The sequence below is a fragment of the Babylonia areolata genome, chromosome 1, assembly GCF_041734735.1.
Source record: "Babylonia areolata isolate BAREFJ2019XMU chromosome 1, ASM4173473v1, whole genome shotgun sequence".
In the NCBI taxonomy this organism is placed as follows: Eukaryota; Metazoa; Mollusca; class Gastropoda; order Neogastropoda; family Buccinidae; genus Babylonia; species Babylonia areolata.
In genome coordinates, this window is record NC_134876.1 from 28,796,252 (window position 1) to 28,813,751 (window position 17,500).

General features: G+C 43.0%; 1 protein-coding gene across 1 annotated transcript in view; it reads right to left on the minus strand.

Annotated features, from left to right (window-relative positions):
* LOC143281574 (uncharacterized) overlaps positions 1–17,500 on the minus strand; it is a 144,187-nt gene that overhangs the window by 59,261 nt on the left and 67,426 nt on the right. The window contains exon 2 of the mRNA XM_076586810.1: positions 321–526. Coding sequence (XP_076442925.1) covers positions 321–526 — 206 coding nt within the window. The remainder of the gene's footprint in view (positions 1–320; positions 527–17,500) is intronic.

Sequence of the window (17,500 nt, forward strand, 5' to 3'; positions counted from 1 at the left end):
TTAGCGCACGTAAAAGAACCCACGGCAACAAAGGGGTTGTTCCTGGCAAAATTATGTTAAAAAAAAACAAAAAACCAAAAACCAAAAAAAAAAACCCCACAGCGACAGGAAAAACAAATAAAACTGCACGCAGGAAAAAAGAAAAAAAAAAAAAAAAAAAAAGAGAAAAAAAAGGGTGGCGCTGTCAGTGTAACGATGCGCTCTCCCTTGGGGAGAGCAGCCCGAATTTCACACAGAGAAAGCGGTTGTGATAAAACGAAATAGAAATACAAACACAAACTACAAAAGAACAAATAAACTCACGCGCCCACACTACTCACTCGAAGCCGACGTGGCCATACTTGTCGGGCAGGGAGCGGCGCCGGGACTGCCTCTCCTGGGCCTTGAGGGAGGCGAGGAAGTCCTCGTGGCCCACCACCCGGGTGGTGACCATGGAGAAGAACTTCCAGGAGAACCTCCTCAGGAAGGCCAGCATCGCCTCCGTCTGGTGGAACAGGGTGGGCGCCAGCTGTAGGGATCGCTCCATCTGACGGGCACACACACACAGTCATGGGAATAGAAAAAAAAAAATTGATTGATTGATTTATTCATTTATTCATTCATTTACTTCTTTCTTTCTTTCTTCTTTCTTTATTCATATGTTTATTTCATTTATTAGGATGACTTGCTATTAGCGCATATTCTTGAAGCTCTATGCGCTTTACAGTGGTTTGATTTTTGATTAAACTACAATAGTAATAATACTAATAAACATACTTTAACTAATTATGATTATTCAGACAGAAATATAGCCTAATATTTGTGTCTGTCTCTCTGTCTGTGTCACTGTCTGTCTATCTATCACACACACACACACACACACACACTCTCTCTCTCTCTCTCTCTCTCTCTTTCTCTAAGAATAATAACCACAAGATTTAGGTTGGGTGTGTCGAGTTTGGCTGTACATCGTTACAGATACAGTAAGTTTGATGTTAATGATTTGATTTGCCCATTATGCCAGGAAGACAAAGAAGACGAAGTGCATTTTGTTTTGAGCTGCTCGGCTCTTAAAGGATTAAGAGAAAGATATATTCCAGCCAGATATTTCCGACAACCTTGTACATTCAAGTTGTGCTTATTGATTTCGTCCAAAAGGCAAAATGATGTACGGAATTTGTCCATTTTCCTGCACAAAGCGTTTAAATTTAGAGAAATTGCAACCTCATAATATGTTTTACAAATGTATCTGTGTTTCATGTGATTTCATGTGATTTTGGTTTTCTCGTGTTTATTCAAACAAATGTGACGCAACAAATGTTGTTTGTGTACCCCTTCATAGGGGCTATGGCCTGATGAATAAATAATCCGTATCCGCATCTCCCTTTCTCTTTCTGTCTGTCTGCCTCCATCTCTCTGTCTCTTTGTCATTTTGTGTCTGTCTCTGTCTTCCTCTCTTTCTGACTCTATCTCTCTTTGTCTCTTTCTCTCTCTCTCTAGCACACACACACACACACACACACACACACACACGTATCAGATCAACAGGTCAAAAGTGACGGATGCCCCAATTCCTCCCTCCTTAATTAACACATATCATAAATCAATCAATGAGCCAATTATCCTCCTTTTTTTTTCTTTTTAATCAGCGGAACAAAAGCTGCCTATTTCCTTCCTTTCTCTTAATCTCTTTCTTTCTTTCTTTTAGTTCAACATTCATCTATCACATCATCTGTCTACTCAATCATCTGTTCACTTATCTATTCGTCGAATTGGTTAAAAGTGATACTTTCTCCCACGGCAACTGATATATAATATATACAGAGAGACTCAAGGACTCAAAGTATTTAATGTAAGACCTCCGGCCTGTAAACATTTGAGGTGCACATGTACACACATGATAAAAAAGGACAATGAGTAAATAAATGCAATAACAGCAGAAGTTTAAACAAAACACATTTGGTGAAATGAAAAGGGTTATCTGTCCAAACTTAAAAATCCTGCTTCAAGTTCTTCTCTTCACTTGAAGGCATAGAATATGTACAATTGTACTGATTTAATTGTCTTGTACTGTGTCATACCCCAAGCCTCTGATGCATACAAGAGCATGGGTTTCACATGAACATCAAATAGCCTTAAAATATAAAAACTCCACATAGTTTTCATGATCTCTAACACTTCACTCTTCGCTCTTCTAGCGAACTCTTCTAATACTGTAACATATGGTAATTTAGTTGTTAATGTAAAGCCTAGGTACTTATAACTGTTTACTATTTCTATTTCATTACCTTTGTAGCACCACTTTTTACTCTTTGCAAGATGACCCCACTTTCTTAAAACCATAACCTTAGTTTTAGTTAAATTCACAGTTAGTCCAAGTCTATCAGATGCTCTCTGGAGATATTTATTTGATTTTGCAAACCAAATGGACCAGCCGAAATCAAAGTAATATCATCTGCGAACAGTAAAAGAAATATCTCCCTTAGTCCAGGGAACAGTTGTATCCCATGTCTGCCATTGCTGTTGACCTGCTCTGCAACTTCAGTTATGAACAACAAAAAGATAAGGGGAGACAACAAACAGCCTTGTTTTAGGCCGTTCGGGCATTCGAAAAAATCCGATACCTCAGATCCCCATCTAATGCACAATTGCACGAAACTATACATTCCTTGTAACATCTTAAGCATTTTCGTCGATGTCTTGACTTTTTCCAGCACGTTCTAAAGACTTTCTCGGCTGACCGTATCGAAGGCTTTCATATCATCGATGAATGCTACATATAATTTGCCCTTACGATTGTTATTCACGTTTTTATGAATCATTGTGATTAGAGAAAGAAATGTGATCGATTGTCGAATAAGATTCACGGAAACCAGGGTGTTCTTCACAATTTTTTCCCTCGCGTTCTGCCCATCTATACAGTCGACTATTCAAAATTGAAGTGAACACTCTGCTGATGCTGCTAAGTAGTGAAATACCTCGATAGTTTTCTGGGTTATTTGTACCACCCTTTTTTCTTTTTTTAGTAGCGGTAATGATACCCGAGCGTGTCCAATTGTCTGAAAAATATCCATTATCATATAGTGTTTTGAACAGCTGTGTTAAGAAGGGGGTGACCTGCTTTTCGGAGGATTTTAAAAATTAATTCGGTATTTGTCAAGACCTGCTGCTTTACCTGATTTTAGTTTTCTAATAGCATGTCTAACTTTGGTCTCTGATATAGTATCGTCTAACTCGGGCACTATAATCAGCTCACTTCTCCTAGTGTTCGTCGTAGTGTCACTGGAACATTTGTCACTATCATCAACAGCTCTGTCTGGCTGTCCTAGAATGCCCATGAAATGTTCTTTCCATGCGGTGATTTGTACTGGCGCAAAATTAACGGGTTTACTTCTTATTTTACCAATGGTTGACCAGAATCTATTACTATCGTTTCTACTGTTTAATAACATGTTCCTAGTATCATTTTATTTTAACGGCAGTTCTCTTTTCTTTTATTGTCTTCTGGTAAAAGCCTCGTTTCTCCCGATAATACTTGTTTATCGGGTTCTTTTTTTCGTGCGAGTGGCACGATTCAACGCACGTCCTGCCTCACGTCTGAGACGTTGACATTCCGCGTCATACCACTTGGAACGGCTTGCACGTGATCTGGGTTTAAGTGCGCATCGCATGCAGTCACAGGCTTTCAACAACGCTGATGAAAACAATTTCAGAGCCCCATCTACATTTGTATTAATTAGAGTGGTTGCTTCATCCAAAACCTTAATAAATTCCGGTGACGTTAATCGACTAAAAGAATGTATGCTGCTTTTTGGAATCCCACCTTAATTCATCTAACGAATCTTGTTCTTTTTTCTCATTCCTACTGCCAAACCTAGTATTATATACATTTAATTCTACCGGCATATATTCATGCCGATAGAATATATATATACAGAGAGAGAGAGAGAGAGAGAGAGAGACAAAACAAAAACAACAACACATCAATCTGTCACATATTCCAAATTTTCGGAATCTCTCTCTGTCTCTCTCTCTGTCCCTGTCTCTGTCTGTCTGTCTGTCTGTCTCTCTCTCTCTCTCTCTCTCTCTCTCTCTCTCTATATATATATATATATATATTATACGTTAAAAAAAAAATTCTTCGCCAGGCACTAGTTTTCACCGACACGTGTGTGTGTGTGTGTGTGTGTGTGTGTGTGTGTGTGTGTGTGTGTGTGTGTGTGTGTGTGTGTGTGTGTGTGTGTGTGTGTGTTCAATGGACTCCAATGGTGCATGCGTTAACACGGAAAGGTTCCGGAAGGAAAGAGAGACGATAAAGAGGTCTGGCTGAATGGTGGGCACAGACAGAGAAAGAAAGAAACAGAAGTATCATTAAGACTGTCGGGAGGTGTGTCAAGGGCAGGAGAGGGTGAAAAGAGTAGAGAGAGAGAGAGAGAGAGAGAGAGAGCGTGTGTGTATAGGTTGCTGCGGAGTGCGGTGTGTGTGTGGGTGTGTGTGTGTGGTCTTCAAGAGAGAGAGAGAGAGAGAGAAATGTCAGGGAGGCGGAGTGAGGGGGTAAACATAAGAAGTGACACACACTGACACAGAGGGAGAGTAAATCGATATGAAAAGTGACATGCACTGCCTTCATGAGAGAAGACAGCCGGGGGCAGAGGGATCGGGAGAAAGAGAGAGAGAGAGAGAGAGAGAGAGAGAGAGAAGAGGGTTAGGGTGGAGAGGGGAGTGTAAGAGAGCTGGTGATCAGGGGGAAGAGTGGAGAGGGCAGTGCGTAATCTGAAAAGTAACAAAGATTGTCTTTATAAAGGACGACAGCCAGGACACACACACACACACTGGCGCAGGCGCGCGAATGCACACACGCACGCTCGAACACACAAACACACACATACAAGCACCCACACATAGACACACATGCAGAGAGAGAGAGAGAGAGAGAGAGAGAGGGGGGGGGGAGGGAGGAAACGAAATTTCAATACGGTAAATACATAAGCAAAATGTGCTTTTTTTTTAACAACCTTCCCTCTAAGATTGATAAGAGAGGAAAAACAACAACAACAACAACACACACACACACACACACACACACACACACACACACACACACACGTAACATTTTTAAGACAAGGACAATACAGTGACAGGGAAGAGAGAAAGCAAAACTTGAAAAAAAAGAAAAAAAAGACGGAGTGGAGAAACAGACAGGCAGACTGGCAAATGCAGAAAGATACAGAGAGAGCAAGAGAGAGACAGAGAGGGGAGAGAGAGAGAGAGGGGGGGAGAAAGAGAGAGGGAGAGAGGGAAAGGCTGAGAGAGGGAGAACGAGATATTGGGGAAAGACAGAGAGAGACAGAGGGAGAGAGAGGGGGAGAGGGAGAGAAAGAGAGAGAGAGGGGAAAGAAAGAGAGGGAGAGAAAGAGAGAGGGGAGAGAGAGGGGGAGCGAAAGATAAGGGGAGAAAGAAAGAGAGGGAGATAGCAAGAGAGAGAGAGAAAGGGGAGAAAGAGTGGGGAGAGTGAGAGAGGGGAGACAGATAGAAAGAGGAAGAGAGAGAGAGAGAGAGAGAGAGAGGAGAAAGAGAGAGAGAGAGAGAGAGAGAGAGAGGGGGGGGGAGAGTACGGTGAACAAGAGCGGCCCCGACAGAAAATTACCCCACAAGGTGAAGTGGCACGTCCACTATGCCATGCCACCCACTTCCGACACCACATAATTGACGGCAGGAGAGCGACACATGTCTTCTCCCTTTTTTTTTTTTCTTCCAGTGCGGAAACAATCCCGTTTCAAAGATGGTAAATAACATGTCCACAAGGACGTGAAAATGCTTAAAAAAAACGGGGACGGCTTCCTCCCCCCCCCCCCCCCCCCCCCCCACCCGCTTCTCGCATTCCTGCCACATATTCCATTCCTCCATCTCCCCACACCCCCCTTCCGCCACTCCATCCTGTTTCTGAGCCCCGTACTGTGCTCGGCTAAAATCAGAAACTGAGATACGTTAGCAGCTGGCTCAATAGCAAAATCAGAACTGTTTATGTAAATGGTTTCTCTACTGCAGTGGGAATCCATCCACCGCTTAGTCTTTTCTGAAGCATTGTGACTCTCAAACTAGGAGGTACTATTGCACTGGCTCTTGTATGTTGCATCCCTGAGGGCTAGCTGGCCTTTGCCTTTGGGGGCCATCCCAACGCCGACAGTCCTAAAATCTCTCTTGGCCGAGATAGCGGAGACGGAACATGGGCAAGACATTCTCCATTATAACCAAATTCTTTGCCAAGATAGTCGGGGCAGCGGTTGCCTCCTCTGACTGTCAGCTCTCTGTCTGAAGAAAGGCTGTGTCCGAAAAGTGACCCCCATTTTCTCTTCCGGCCTAACTTCCACTAGTTTCAGCGGCAAAAGCATGTTCTTGTACTAAGAAAACGGGCTAGCTTTAGACTGAATGACAGATTTTTTTTTTAAAAAGGAAAGAAAAATAAAACAGATAAGAAAATAAAGATATAATATCATTCTTTCCTTCCACTGCACGCGTGTGTTTATGTATGTATGTATGTATGTATGTATGTATGGGCGGAGCCAGGCAAACAGCCATGCATGTATAAGAAAGAGACACAAAGAGAAAAATAAAGAGTCAAAGAATCAAACGCTGTGGAGACGGCGGTAGCATATTTCCCCACACAAGTAAGCATTCTTGACCAAAACAGTCCTAATTATCCTGACAGCGAAAAAAAAACCCACCACCACCAACAACAAAAACAAAACAAAACAAAAAACAAACAAACCCCCCTCAAAACAATCGTACATGGATTCGATCTCCGCCCATACGCTCCTTCCCAAAGCCTCTTCTATTCCAGCAAACTCGATCTTTTCCATGCAACATGGTTACTCACTCGGCTTCGCTGTCTTTATCTTTATTTTATTTCATTTTATCCATTTGTTGCATTTTTCACAAAGCCGCCAGTTTTATAAAACAAGAGAGTGAAAGTCACACATACACACTAACAGGGAAACAGAAGAGAAGAGACAGACAGAGAGAGACTGAGGCAGAAACCAAGAGAGAGAGAGAAAGAGAAGGGGGAGGGGAGAGAATAAGACGGACTATGAATGAGAGAGAGAGAGAGAGAGAGAGAGAGAGAGAGAGAGAACGAAAAAACACACACAAAAAAACAGCAAAAAAACAAAAAAAAAAACAAACCAACAACAAAAACAGGGAGAGTGACACTGACGGACAGCGCTGGGAGTGATATAGAGATTATGCCTGCACACACATAGCGACAGACAAAAAGACAGCGAGGTTGATTCAGAAACAGAGACTGAGAGACTGTTATACCAGCGCTGACGGCGTTTTAGCACCCTAAAAATGTACAGCACTGGAAATGAACACTGATTCTTTTGCCAGATTGGCCCACTTATCCATACCGCTTTGAAAAAAAAAACAACACCCAATAAACCACCACTCTTTCCTGCCAAAATGCTCAATATTTTCCAGGCATCACAAAGAGACAAAGGAACGGACGAAGAGACACAGACAGACAGAGAAAGGAACACATGGACAGAAAGACACAAACAAACGCAGAGACAGAGACAAAGAAACTGAGAAAGAGGTAGACTCAGGCACAGAGCCCAAGGCTGTTGGGTCTCACGCACCGAAAATAACGGCATTGTACCATCTGTCCCCAACTGATCCCTTCATCCCCAACAGAATAAAATAGAATTTTAAATATATGTCTTACCTTTCTTCTTCCCACCCCCCCAAAACCCAACCGCTCCTTCCAATACGAACATCATCAAACGTTTTATTTTATTTTATTTATTTTATTTTTAATCCACACAGCATGAAAACACCAAGAAAGTCACCACAACCAAATTTATCATGTAACTGGTACATCCATCCTCTTTTGTAACATTAGATAAATAGAAAAAGTGCTGCAGCTTTCCCCTTGCAATGCCTTTTAGTCCCAAACGCCCTGTCACAAACGATCACCCTCAAACGTTTTTTTTTTTCCAACTTCCAGACAGCATACCAGCATCGCCGTCTGGTTCCAGTACAGATCTTCCGAAGTCGTCTCCATACTGTCGGCAATCAGACGTGATTCTCCTGGTCCCCGGTGACTGCAGACTGCAGACAGGACTGGCATGGAAACGGGAACACGTTGTCGCTTGAATGTCAGCAATTTTGTAAGTTTTACAGAAGACAAGGGATCTGATGTCTTAAAGAAAAGAAGAGGTGAGAAGAGTGGAACACACACACACACACACACACACACACACACACACACACACACACGCACGCACACGCACACACAGAGGGAGGGAGAGAGAAACAGAGACAGAGACAGACAGACAGGCAGGTGGAGAGACCGAGAGGGGTAAACAGAGAGACAGAAACAAGGCAGACAGACAGATGGAGAATCAGATAGACAATCTGACAGAAAGGTAGACAAGCAGACATACAGATAGATAGGTGGATAGATAGATAGACAGCGAGACAGAGAGAGAGAATGAGAGACAGAGAATAAGAGAGAGAGAGAGAGAGAGAGAGAGAGAGAGAGCCAGACTGAGAATCATAGACTGACAGACAGGCAGGCAGAGGGCTGGAAAAAAGAAAAAAAAAAACGAGAGAGGGATGGAGAGGGACAGTAAGACAGAGAGAAAAGCAGAGACAGATGGGAGAGGTAGACTTAGGCGCAGAGACCAATACACTTTCATAATAAATAACAAGGATGTCGTATCTGAAAACAACAGCATCATAAAACTGTCCTATACTCCATCATTCATCCTTATTTCTAAAAACAAAATTAAAGAAATGTAACTTTCCCCTTCACACCCCCTTTTGATTCCACTCCTCCCACTCATTCCAACATCCTCAAACTTTTTTTTTTTTTTTTTTCCTTCAGACAACACATTGTTATAACGCTTCTACGTCTGGTTTCAGTACGAATCTTGCAACTGCTATCGGCAATTTTGGGGGTGTCGTCTACACAGACGATAATATGTTATTAATTCCTTTTGTTCCCAGTAACACCAGACAAGATTGGCAGGAAAACGTAACGAAGTCGTCGCTTGGATGTCAGCAAGTTTGGTGAGTTTTATAAAAGACAGGGGATCTAGTATCGAAAAGAAGCAAAGAGATACAATTGATACATAGATAGATAGACGTACGTATAGATATACAGATGGGTAGATAGATGAGTCAGAGACAGATGAAGAGACAGAGGAAGACAGAGACAGACAACGGATGAGAGAGAGAGAGAGAGAGAGAGAGAGAGAGAGAGAACGGATGAGAGAGAGAGACAGAGAGAGAGAGAGAGAGAGAGAGAGAGACGGACAGAGAGACGGACAGAGAGAAAGAGGGAGAGAGAGAGAGAGATTGTGTGTGCGTGCGTGCGTGCTTGCGTGCGTGCATGCGTGCGTGCATGTGTCAGAAACTTTGGTAAGTTTTACAGCAGACAGCAGATCTGATGTTGCAGCGAGAAGAAAAGAAAGAGCTAGAGAGCGAGCGAGAGTGCGAGAGAGAGAGAGAGAGAGAGAGAGAGAGAGAGAGAGAGAGAGACAGAGAGAGAGAGACAGAGGCAGAGACAGAGAGAGGCAGAGAAAGAGTCAGGCAGAGAAAGAGTCAGACAGAGATGTAGAGTCAGAAACAGAGACCAAGAGACTTTCATGATTATCAAGGCTGTGGGGTCTAACACTCTGAACATCACGGCATGATACAACTGTCCCGAACTGACCCATTCATCCTCATTTGTGAAACAAAAAAGAAAAAGAAAAGATATGTAGAAAATTCTCACTTATACAAGTACTTTGTACCATACGAACATCCCCAAACGTTTTTTTCAGACAGCGCACTGCTGTCAAGCTTCCCAGTCTGGTCTCAGTACACATCTTCCAGCTGCTGTCGGCAGTTTTAGGTGTCATGTTCACAGACACTTCCTCCAGTCCTCGTTGACTGCAGACAAGGTTGGCAGGGAAACGGAAACATATTGTCTTCTGAATGCCAGCAACCTTTGGTACTTTTACAGAAGACAGGGGATCTTATATCGAAAAGAAGAACAGAGAAGGGGTGGGAGGGGAGATATATATATATAGAGAGAGAGACAGACAGACAGACAGAGACAGAGACAGACAGACAGAGAGGTTGGGAGGAAGGTGATGCATGCACATGATGGGCGGAAGCATCCTGCAGCAGTTCTCCTTCCATCCTGGCCTCTCTCCCATCTCCTTACCCCCAATTCACACGTACACACACACACACACACACACACACACACACACACAAACACACACGTACATACACACACACACACTAACACACACTAAAATAGGAAGTGGGGATGGGAGGTGGGGGATGGTGGGGAGGAGCATGAATGACACACATCTTTTCTTCTTTCTTTTTATGTTTTTTTTTTCTTTCTTTTCTTTTTTTTTCGTTTCTCCCACCAGTGCACAGTGTACTGCTGCAGAGCTTCCCGGGTGGGCAGTGCTCCCCAGCCATTGGTGTCATTACCGCCTTGTCACCCTCCTCCTGCCTGGAGGGTCCTCGTCACCACCATCCATCATGGCATCCCAAGTGACTCCGAAAAAAACCCACTGATTGGAAACTGGAACCACAACGCCGCTGCTGTTGGTTCAGCGATTTTTTTTTGATTTTTTTTTTATTTGAAAGGGAAAGAATGCATTCTTCAAAACAACCAGATTTTGGGCGAGATAGAGACAGAGTCAGGACCGTGGTTGTCACTGCAATATGTATATATATATATATATATATATATATATGTATGTATGTGTGTGTGTGTGTGTGTGTGTGTGTGTGTGTAATTACATATGACTGAAGATTTGACAAGAGGGAGGGGCGGGGTTGCGGGGGCAGAGGTGACGGGTGGAAGGTAAGGCAGGCATAAGGGCGTAGGATATGCAACGCCAAAGAATTACTTGTATTCGCCATAATATTCTGGCCAAAGCATTCTGACTACTCCCCCCCACACCCCCCCAAGCCCCCTCTCCTTGTTAAGAGATACCAGGCAGTCTCGTTATCAGGGATGGGTGAAATACGCTAAGTGCATCATTCTTATTTTATTGCATGCGTTACTGCAGTATTTACTTGTGCTTGTTTTTGTCTGTCACTGATTATATGGTGATTGCACTCTTGCATGGTTGTGCATTTTCTCCTGTTTTTGATTTTTTCGTTATCTCTTGTCCTTCGGTATTTGTTTTCCAGACTTTTTTTTCTTCAGATTTGCAGCTTGTTTATGTCTTCCGTGGAGTGATGGCCTAGAGGTAACGCGTGCGCCTAGGAAGCGAGAGAATCTGAGCGCGCTGGTTCGGAATCACGGCTCAGCCGCCAATATTTTCTCCCCCTCCACTAGACCTTGAGTGGTGGTCTGGACGCTAGTCATTCGGATTAGACGATAAACCGAGGTCCCGTGTGCAGCATGCACTTAGCGCAGGTAAAAGAACCCACGGCATTAAAAGGGTTGCTCCTGTTAAAATTCTGTAGAAAAATCCACTGCGATAGGAAAAACAAATAACTGCACGCAGGAAATAAAAATACAAATACAAATACTGGCCTTTTTTTTTTTCTTCTTCTCTGGGTCTTCCTTTATTTCTGAGTTTCTTCTTCTCCTCGTTGGTGCTGCATTTCCACCTCTGTCTTCCCTTTCTAGTCTTCTTCTTCACACATGGATGCGTGTCTCCATGACTATGTATTAAGTTTAGCATGTGACTGAGCATATATGTTTAACGAGGTGTGAGTGAATGCGTAACCTGTGTGTGTGGTAGGGGCAGGGGTGGGGCTGCTGCTTCTCTTCTTCCTCCACCCAAGAGAGAGAGAGAGAGAGAGAGGGAGGGAGAGAGAAGGAGGGAGAGAGAGAGGAGAGGGAGAGAGAGAGGGAGAGAGAGAGAGGAAGAGAGAGGGATGAGAGAGAAGGAGAGAGGGAGAGGGAGAGAGAGAGGAAGAGAGAAAGAGAGAGAGAAAGGGAAAGAGAAAGATAGAGAGAGAGGGAGAGAGAGAGACAGAGAGAGAGAGACACACACACACACAGAGAGAGAGAGAGAGAGAGAGAGAGAGAGAGAGAACGAACGAACGAACGCAAATTTATCTCACGAGGGTAAAGGAGTAAGGACAAAGTACTTGTTTACATCCGGCCCTCTGGGCAAGAATAATAACTGATAGAAGAAAGAGAGAGAGAGAGAGAGAGAAAAAAAGGTGAGAGTCAAATTCACAACAGCAACATCAAAATTATATAAGCATGTACAAACATAAGCATAGATACTTATGTACATTACAATAACGCTATAAATGAAAACAAAACAAAACAATAAGGACATTGGGGACGGGGTGCGGTGGAGAGCAGAAGGAAGAACGGACAAGAGGAAGAGTAAAGATGGTAGGGGGGAGAGAGAGAGAGAGAGAGAGAGGAGGAGAGAGAGAGAGAGAGGGAGGGAGGGAGAGAGAGAGAGATTCAGATGATTTATTCACTTTAGGCCTTGGCTCCTCATGAAGGGAAATGTGAACAGTCAATAATTAGAGAGAGAGAGAGAGAGAGAGAGAGAGAGAGAGAGATTCAGATCCAGATGGTTTATTCGTTTAAAACTTGGCCCCTCATGAACAGAAATGTGAACAGACAATAAAGAGAGGGAGAGATAGAGAGAGAGAGAGAGGGGAGAGACTGAGGCAGAGACAGAGACAGAGAGACACAGAGAGAGAAAGTACAAAAAGAGGGATGGGGACCGGGAATAACCGTTTTTCTCCTCTTTCACTTCTTTCTGTCTCTCCAGTGCACAGGGTACTGTACCGGGTGGATCAAGCCAATGATCTCATCACCGCCCTGTCACCCTCCTGTCTGAAGCTATTGGCTCTCCTCGTCACCACCATCCATCCTGGTATCCCCAGTCATCTTTGGCGAGAGAAACTGGTAGATTTTCATGTTATCAGTGCAATGTCAGAAAAGTTTTTAAGCTGTGTGGGTAGCTGGATGCTTGATTATATATATATATATATATATATATATATAAGATACATAATATATACATATATATATAGAGAGAGAGAGAGAAAGAGAGACAGGCAGACAGACAGAGACAGAGAGAGAGAGAGAGAGAGCAGAACCAAATGGACAGACAATACATGCTCAACGAGATGTTAACGCCTTACGAAGTACAGTATCAACATTTGTCACAAAACACTGCATCCCCGGAAGTGAATCAGTAAACAATGATGTCTGAAACACAGAGGATTTCTTTTTCAGCATCCCCCACCGTCTCGTCCAAACACCGAACACAGTCATCCTTCCTCATTTGCCCGGCCACGCAATATGCAGTCCGCCTTCAAAGTTTGGTTTCGGTCCAAAGGCACACGTTTCGCCCCCACCCTGTCTGTGTTCCTGTTAACAGTTTTCGGGACTCGCAGTCGCATCTGTCAACACATCATCAGTGACTACGGAGTGGACACACACACACACACACACTCTCTCTCTCTCTCTCTCTGCTTCGCTTCTGCTGTTATTATTACTATTATTTTATCCCAGCGCCGAGTGTACTCTAGTTGAGCTCCCCGGGTGGGTCAAATCAATTGTCTCATTGTCACCCTGTCAGCTGTCTGGAGCCATCGGCTCTCCTCGTCACCACCACCACCCATCATGGGATCCCCGGTGATGCAGAAAACGTTTACTGGAAATGGGACCATAGCGTTATTGTAGATTCAGCGAAGGTTTTTTTTTTTTTTTTTTTTCCAGAGAGAAAGAATGTATTCTTGAAGATGACTAGATTCTTGGCAAGAGAGACAGGTTGATGTCAGCAACTTTGGTAAGTTTGAAGACCACAGAAGACTTGATAAGAGAGCGAGTGAGCGAGCGAGGGAGAGAGAGAGACAGACAGACAGACAGACAGACAGACAGAGACTGAGACAGAGAGCCAGAAAGAGACTGAATCAGAAATACAGACCAACGGACTGACAAGACACAGTCATACAGACAGACAGAAAGAAAGAGATGGACAGACTTCAGATAAACAGACAATAAAAAAACAGAGACAAGGAGGATCTTATGTCAAGCTCAACGAGGCCGCGCACTGTTATCGACATTCACGTTTTGTTTCGCTCCAAAACCACCATTTCCGACCCTGTTGGATCATATCCGCAGTTTTCGGGACTAATCAATACAAGACACCAATCTTCTTATTCTTAGTGACTATAGACAGGGTACACACACACACACACACACACACACACACACACACACACACACACACACACACACACACACATACACACACAAACTCATGAAAAAAGAATAATCTCTTCTTTTCATTTTTTTCTCTCTTTTTCTTTCTCCCAGTGCACAGTGTACTGTTGTCGAGCTTCCCGGGTGGGTCAAGCCAATGATCTCATTACCGCCCTGTCACCCTGCTGTCTGAAGCTATCGGGTCTCCTCGTCACCACCATCCATCCTGGTATCCCCAGTGACTCAGAAAGCCTTGGCTGCAAATGGGACAGTAGCGTTACTGTAGGTTCAGCGATTTTGCAAAAAAAAAGAGAAAGGAAGTATTCTTTTCAGGTTGAGTTTTTTGTTCTCTCACGGTGCACAGTGTCCTTTTTCTCGAGGTTCCCGGGTGGGTCTTTTATCTTTTCGTTGCTACAGACAGCCAAGCAGACCACAAAGGGCCATGTCAGGGCTTCCCCGGGTGGGTCAAGCCGATGGTCTCATTACCACCCTGCCTCCTCTTGTCTGGAGCTATCAACTCTCCTCGTCACCACCATCCATCAGGGGATCCCCAGTGACTCAGAAACCATTGTCTTGAAATACGGACCAAAATGTTACTGCAGGTTCAGCGATTTTGGAAAAAGAAAATCCCATAAAAGTAGGGGGAAAAAAACAACAGAAAAGAAGAAGTATTCTTGACGACGATCATAATCTTAACACGGAACCAGGGTTTGTTAGTTTTTTTTTTCGGGCTGCACACTTCTATCTAACTTTGAAGTTTGACTTCACTCCACAGCCACCAGCGTCACCCTCATTCTCTTTGTTCAAGGGGGTAGGTTTCAGGTCTTGTCTCCATAAACATCAGTTGTGTGATCCTTAGAGACGGGCCGACAGGATTGGTGGGGTGATAGGGAATACACCGTCCCTGCAGACACAAAGGCCTGGACGCTTTACGACACAGAGACATGTGGGAAGGCAATGAGTTAAAGGAGGGTGGGGTGGTGGGGGCGGGAGGTGGGAGGGGGGTTGTGTGGGGGCGGGTGGGCGGGTAGTGAGACGATTGTAAACGAAACAATATTAATTCCGCGAGGGTAGCTTCTAAACATCTCTCTAGAGAGAGAGGGAGGGAGAGAGGGAGGGAGAGAGAGAGAGAGAGACAGAGAGAGAGAGAGAGAGAGAGAGAAAGAGACAGAAAGAGACAGAGACAGTCACTGAGACACAGAGAGATACAGACACAGACAGACAGACAGACACAAAGAAAAGTAGATGGAAATGAAACGAAACGAAATGATTTATTCAAATAAAGGCCAAAACCCCTCGCTGAAGGGGTGTGACACATGTACACTGAAATATAGGAATTATGACAGTCATTCTAATTACCACAGCAACATACTATATATATATATATATACAATAAATTGCACAAAAATCAAAGTCAAACTAATACTACAGCAATATACCACACATGTCATAAGATACACTGACAGGAAAAAACAAAACAACACCAACAACAAAAATACGACATTAAAACATTCAACCTTTTTCAAATATTTGTAAATATTAACTGTGAGCCCGCCAAGGATAGTTTCATTTCTGGACGACAACAACAACAACTTCAATGTAAAACTACATAGGCTGTTATAATATTTGGGTTCAATTAACTGTAATCTAAGGTCAAATAAGGCAGGACAAATGGAAGAAAGAATGGAACTCATCTTCGTTTTCCTCATTACACAAGCGACAAATCTGTTCACGTTCACCTTTGGACCTGTATCTTAAACTATGACACGTAATATCAGAAATACCAAATCTGAATTAAGTGAATGCACATTTAACATGCCAGCTCTTTCTAATAATAGAATATGGCTCAGTCACACACTTAGTCTTAAAAAAGTCTATATTGAGCAAATCTATCACTAGTATATATACTACTCCAACCATGTTAAGGACCAGGCAAAAAAAAAAACTGTCAAGAAAATTAGACAAAAAATACAAAATTTATCAAATTCCACAAAAGCTGACTTTTATTATCTGACAACAGTATACGAGTGAAAATTCATCAAAACATCGTTTCTTTTTAGAGAAATCAACAACTAAATTACCCTATCCTCAAAACAAAAGTCACAAACAGTAAGAATTGTCAGTCAGTGAAAACCGAGGACAGAAACAGGGGAGAAAAAAAACAACCTTATCTGTACCTATTATAGCCAAAGTACCCTGACTTCTAATCAACCTAACAGTGCCCTTCTACCCCACTTCCCACCCCTCTCTCATTCTTCCGCTTCCTCCAACACCACTAGTAGCTACCGCGTGAACTTCCGAAACAAACAGAAAAAAAAGACCTCTTCTCCAACATCATTTTTAGTTACAGAGTAGGGTGTGTACTAATGCTGCTTGTCCCGGGTGGGCTGTACTCCCCAGCCCTAGGTCTCATTACCACCCTGTCACGTTCCTGTCTGGAACTATCGGTTCTCCTCGTCACCACCATCCATCAGGGGATCCCTCGTGACTCAAAAGAACGTTGACTGTAGGATCAGATATTTGTTTTTGTAAAAGATTAAAAAAAAACCTCAACCAACTATATTCTTGATCAAAAGTTAATTCTTGGAGAGAGAGAGAGAGAGAGAGAGAGAGAGAGAGAGACAGACAGAGAGACAGAGAGAGACAGAGAGAGAGAGTTGGAGTGTGTGTAAATCAGAGAGAAAGAGAGGGGAGAGAGAGACAGAGACAGAGAGCGAGACAGATAATCATAATTATATATATGTATATTATTGTGTTCACACACACACACACACACACACACACATATATATATATATATATATATATATATATATATATATGTGTGTGTGTGTGTGTGTGTGTGTGTGTGTGTGTGTGTGTGAAGAGAGAGAGAAAGAGAGAGACAGACAGAGAGACAGAGACACACACACACACAGAGAGAGAGAGAGACAGAGAGACAGAGACAGAGAGAGAACAATGAATTTGAAAACAAGGTCGATTAAAGTAACTCTGTTAAGTTTTAACAAAGTGTGAAGATCAGACATAGCACTAAAGTGTAGAGTACTCTCAGCCGTACATTTATTATCAAGTTTCGTAAAGGTCGATAGGCTTTTAATAAAAGATTTCAACAGTCTTCTTGATCTCGCAATTAAGAATAAAACCAAGTTCAAAATGCATCTCTCTCTCTCTCTCTCCCACTATATATACATATATATATATATGTACACATATACACACACGCACGCACACACACACACACACACACACACACACACACACACACACACACACACACACACACACATAACCAAGTATCAACTGATCAAAGCCACTTAA